General features: G+C 56.0%; 1 protein-coding gene across 1 annotated transcript in view; it reads left to right on the top strand.

Annotated features, from left to right (window-relative positions):
• Positions 1-2883, top strand: part of IFFO2 (intermediate filament family orphan 2) — a gene marked incomplete at its 5' end in the record, with an annotated part of 43337 nt that extends 40454 nt beyond the window's left edge. The window contains 3 exons of the mRNA XM_029945892.1: positions 86-178; positions 1097-1227; positions 2510-2883. Of these exons, the coding sequence (XP_029801752.1) occupies positions 86-178; positions 1097-1227; positions 2510-2615 (330 nt within the window). The remainder of the gene's footprint in view (positions 1-85; positions 179-1096; positions 1228-2509) is intronic.
• Between the last annotated feature and the right edge of the window lie 1748 nt (positions 2884-4631).

Raw genomic sequence — 4631 nt, forward strand, 5'->3', positions numbered from 1 at the left:
CCCGGGCCCGGCCGCCCCTGCCCCCGGCGGCCCCGGCGGCCCGCGCCCCCCGCCTCACTTGGCCCCCTCTGCTCTGTGTCCTCAGCAAGAAGAGAATTTGGGCAACTTGATCCACGAGACAGAATCCTTCTTCAAGACGAGGGACAAGGAGTACCAGGAGACGATTGGCCAGATCGAGGTGAGGGCTCGGGCTCCGGGGCCCCCTCGGGAGGCTCCAGTGAGGGGAGGCGCCCGTCACAGCGGGGACCCCATGACGAATGTGCCTGTGGCCCAAGGCAGGCACAGACTCGGGAGTTAGAAGCCCGCAGTTCCCTGCCTGTCCCTGGGCGGGTCCTACCCCACTTTACGGCCTCTTTCCCCATGTGTAAAATACATAAAATGGGGGTGGTCACCCCTGTCTGTCTCAGAGTTTTTTTTTAAGTTATTCAACTGAGGTGGTGACCCCAAATAACCAGGGATGACGTTTGCGTGACATTGAGGGATGCCAGGCACTAAGGAAGCCCTTTACAAGCACAGCCTCCGCGGTACCCACATGCCCTCTGCCTGTGCAGTGAGGTAGCGAGGTGCCCCACCCGACGCAGTGGGAACCGTGCACCCCGTTTTACAGAGAAGGAAATGAGATGGCGCAAGGCCCACGTGACCTGCCCAGGGCATCCAGCTGGGAAGCAGCCTTCGAGGCTACACCTGGCCACGTCTCCCACAGAGAGTGGATGCTGGTCAAAGCGCAGGCCAGCCCCGACCCTGGGGGATATAACATTTGGTAGAGGAGAGGGGGCAGAAACCTAACAGGGTCCAGAGACCTTCCCCCTCGAGTCTGTGTGAAGGAGTGCAGGGATGCTGGGCTGGGCAGAGTCAGTGGAACCAGGAAGGCTGCCCCCCACCCCCGCGGTCGCTAGGCAACTATTCCCCTTTCATTGAAAACAGTTCTGGAGACCGTGGACCAGCACACAGAGAATGGAGGGAGGCCCAGAGGGTGTGGTGTCCTGAGGGGTGGCCTCGGCGCCGTCACCACAGAGGATGTTGGGGGGAAGTTGCTGAGGGTTCCGGAATGAAGGGGACTTGGCCTCACCTTTGTCCCCGCATCGGGTCCTGACAGCTGGAGCTGGCCACAGCCAAGAGCGACATGAACCGACACTTGCACGAGTACATGGAGATGTGCAGCATGAAGCGTGGCCTGGACGTGCAGATGGAGACCTGCCGCCGGCTCATCAAAGGCTCCGCAGACAGGTACCCAGCCCTGTCCTCCCGGGGAGTCAGTAACTGCATCCTTGGGGGGGAGTTTGTGGGGCTGCAGCTTATAGCCTGGCCCATTTCATCTGCTCAGCCTATCCACCCATCATCCTGTCCATCTATCCATCCATCCATCCATCCATCCACTCACCCAGCCATCCATCCATGCATCCATCCATCTAATGAGTATTAACCGCCTGCTGTGTGCTAGATGATTTACATGGTCTGATCTCATATAACTCCCATGACAGCCCTGTCCCCACTGATTCCACAGCCACTTGTCACGTCAAAGGCCTGCTGTGTGCCAGGCTGTGGGGAGCACACAGTTCCTGCCTGTAGGGGCTCATGCCCTACTTTCTGCCGAATTGCCGGGTGGGTGGAGGAGGTAGGGAGGGCACTCCCCTCCACCACGGCCAATGGGATTCATATTTGTCCATGGGAAGCAGTTTCCCTTCCTTTCCCGTCTTCCATCCAAGGGCCACCCGGATCTGTCCCCAGGAGACTGATATGCATCAGGCCCCTTATATTTGGTCAGAGAACACCAAAACAAGAGCCCCTTGCCTTCGAGGAACACACAGCCTTTTTGGGGACACATGCTAATAATAAAATGAGATAATACATGTAAAACACTTGGAACGAAGAACACATATGTTAATTGTAATTGTTTCTCTTGTTATGACTGTGTTCCCGCAGGCCGCGGTTCAGGCTGTAAGAGGGAGAGGCAGCTCAGTGGGAAGCCGCGTGGGGGGCCCTGGGCTTAGCATGTCACACCTTTAGCTGTTTCCCCCAGAGCCCACTGTTATTATCTTCAGCATTTCAATGGAGCTGTGTGCGCTCAGGCTGGTTGAATAGCTTGCCTGAGGCTCATCAGTGCAGTGTCAGAATTTGAACCCCGTACCATAAGCCACTTTCCTATATGGCTTCCCTCTGAGCTCTGAGTTCATTGGGATTTACTGAGCACCTACCACGTGCCCAGCCCTGCTTGGAGAATAGGAACCGAGCTGGTTCCTGCCTCCAGGGAGCTCTCGGCACCCAGCAGTTAGAGGCATTGCCGGGGTGGGGGGGGGGGTCTCCCAGAGGTCTTGAGGGCCACATTCAACTCACGAGCTTAGAAGATTCTAAAGAGAGCAGACAGAGCAAGGGCAGGGGCCTCAGGGCAGCACTCCCCTCTGGGGGTAGATTATACACAAGCAGCGGCTCCATCTTTTCTGCTCCTTGGATCCCTTCGGGGGTCTGCAGGCTGCCCTCTGAATGACCCCCCTTCTTTTGTGCCTTCCAGGAATTCCCCGTCTCCCAGCTCCGTGGCCAGCAGCGACTCAGGAAGCACAGACGAGATCCAGGATGAGTTTGAGCGGGAGGCGGATGTGGAGCCCATGGTCAGCTGATGACTGAGGCGCCCTGTGCCTGGTGGTCTCAGTGATGGGGCCTCTGGCCCCGCTCCCCACGGGGCCGGGAAGGCTCCTTGGAGTGGGGCTCAGTCCTCACCACGCCGACTCCCTCCACCCTCCCGTCTCTGGAGGCCCCGAGGGACCGCTGCTTCCTTCCTTCTACCCCACCACCAACCAGTGCCCCTCTCCATCCACCCACCCAAGGAATGGTGCTGTCAATTTCTATTGTTCTCCACATTACAAATGCAGACTTCTGTCCAGACGATGCAGTGTTAACTGTGCCTTTTCCCCTAAGCTGAGCCACTTTGAGCTCCAAAGAATTATTCCTAGCAGGTGTTTTTATACAAAACTCTAAGGTGAGGGCGGGGCCCCTGGCATGGTATCCAATGGATTTCTACCCTCCCACCTGCTCCTCTGATTGGCCGTGAGCTATGCCCTTCCCTCCTCTGCGTGGCCAGCGCAGGCCTGAGTTTGCCTTGGGGTGGTCTGCCTCCCCCAACTAACCCCAGGAAGGAGCTGTTTGCCTTTGCAACCCTTCTAGGCCTGGGTGGGGGGCCTCTCAAGTGCTCTAACTTGAAAAGATGGAAGGAGGGAGGGAAGACAAAATTTTCTTTTCTTTTTGGATCGAGTGGCAAAGTGGAGGGACAAGGCACTGCAGGGGGGAAAGTGGAGTCTCACTGTGTTTAAACTACTATGCAAAAACAAAACAAAACAAACAAAAAAGCAGCTTGCCTTATATCATTGTGGAAGATAGGCTCTCCTCCCAGACTCCTGGTTTTCCCGGGAGCTTGGAGGGAGGTGGAAGCTAGGGCGATCTCCCGCAGCCTCCGAGGGTGAGCACTGATGCGGGGGGAGGGATTCTGTCAAGGTCGGTATGGCCCACCCGACTGCTTGTTCTCCTGGGGCCTCTGTGGGGTGGGAGGGGTCTTCTATCAGCCTGATGACTTGATGTTTCTCTCCCTTCCCAGACAATGATAAGGGGCTATGGATCTGTAATTTCTCTGTGAGAAAGTCAGAAGGGGGCCAGGCCTGGCATCCACCCCCTCCACAGTGGAGCTGGGTTCCCACCGCCTGCCGCCATCTTGGTTCTCCACTGCCCCCAGCCACCCACTTCTTTGCCACTGGCGGCACTGGAAAGGGAAGGGGAGGGAGGCAGCGAGGGCTGCTGGTGGATCAGAGGCGGCGGCAGGAGTGGAGGCCCTCTCTGGATGAGAGCCATCCTTGCTCTGCTCGTGGACACATGCGAGCCTGTTTCCACACTCATTTATTACGCGACCCGTGGGGAGTTAGTCTGAGCCAGTATTCCCCGAGACTCCAGTGGGCTGGTGTCAAAAGGCACCGTGTCGAGGCCACCCTGCCAAATCTCAGCTTGGAGCCAGGCGAGCAGGTTTCACTTTGTAAGAAAAATTTCTTTTTGTACCCACTCCTGTGGATGGGATTGCCCCCGATTCTTGCTTTTCTTTTTTTTTGGCCCAGGAGCTCCCCCTGGAGGTCAAAGAAGCAAAATGTGCCCAAGGACCAGAACTTCCCACCTACTGCTCCTGTGTGGAGACAGAGGAGGGGCTCTGGCTTTAAATAGGATTGCAGCCCCCAGTCTTTCTTCCTCAGGGTACCAGCACCTGTAAGGGCCTTCTCTCTCTTCCGTTTCCCCCCGTTTTGCAGTCTTAAAACCATTGTACATAATATTCATATTATATATATATATATGGAGAGAGAGCGTGTGTGTGTTAGCGACCGTATGTAATTTTTATTTATCAGAACTTGGTGGCCTTTATTGTGAGTTTTTTCTGTTGTTGCTGTTGTTGTTGTTGTTCAGGGAGCCTCCTCGTGGTTCCCTGTGGCTGTCTGGCTGGGAGGCTTTTATTCCCAGCTAAATGGTCCCTGGGCAGGTACGCGGAGGGATGACAGTTTCCGAGGAGAGACAGCCCCTCCCCCCTCCTCACTGACCCTTGTTCTAAAGGTTACAGGGTTCAAACATACCTATTATTGTCATTAGTGTTGTTATTGTTTTAG

Source organism: Suricata suricatta, chromosome 8 (assembly GCF_006229205.1).
Source record: "Suricata suricatta isolate VVHF042 chromosome 8, meerkat_22Aug2017_6uvM2_HiC, whole genome shotgun sequence".
Taxonomy (NCBI): Eukaryota; Metazoa; Chordata; class Mammalia; order Carnivora; family Herpestidae; genus Suricata; species Suricata suricatta.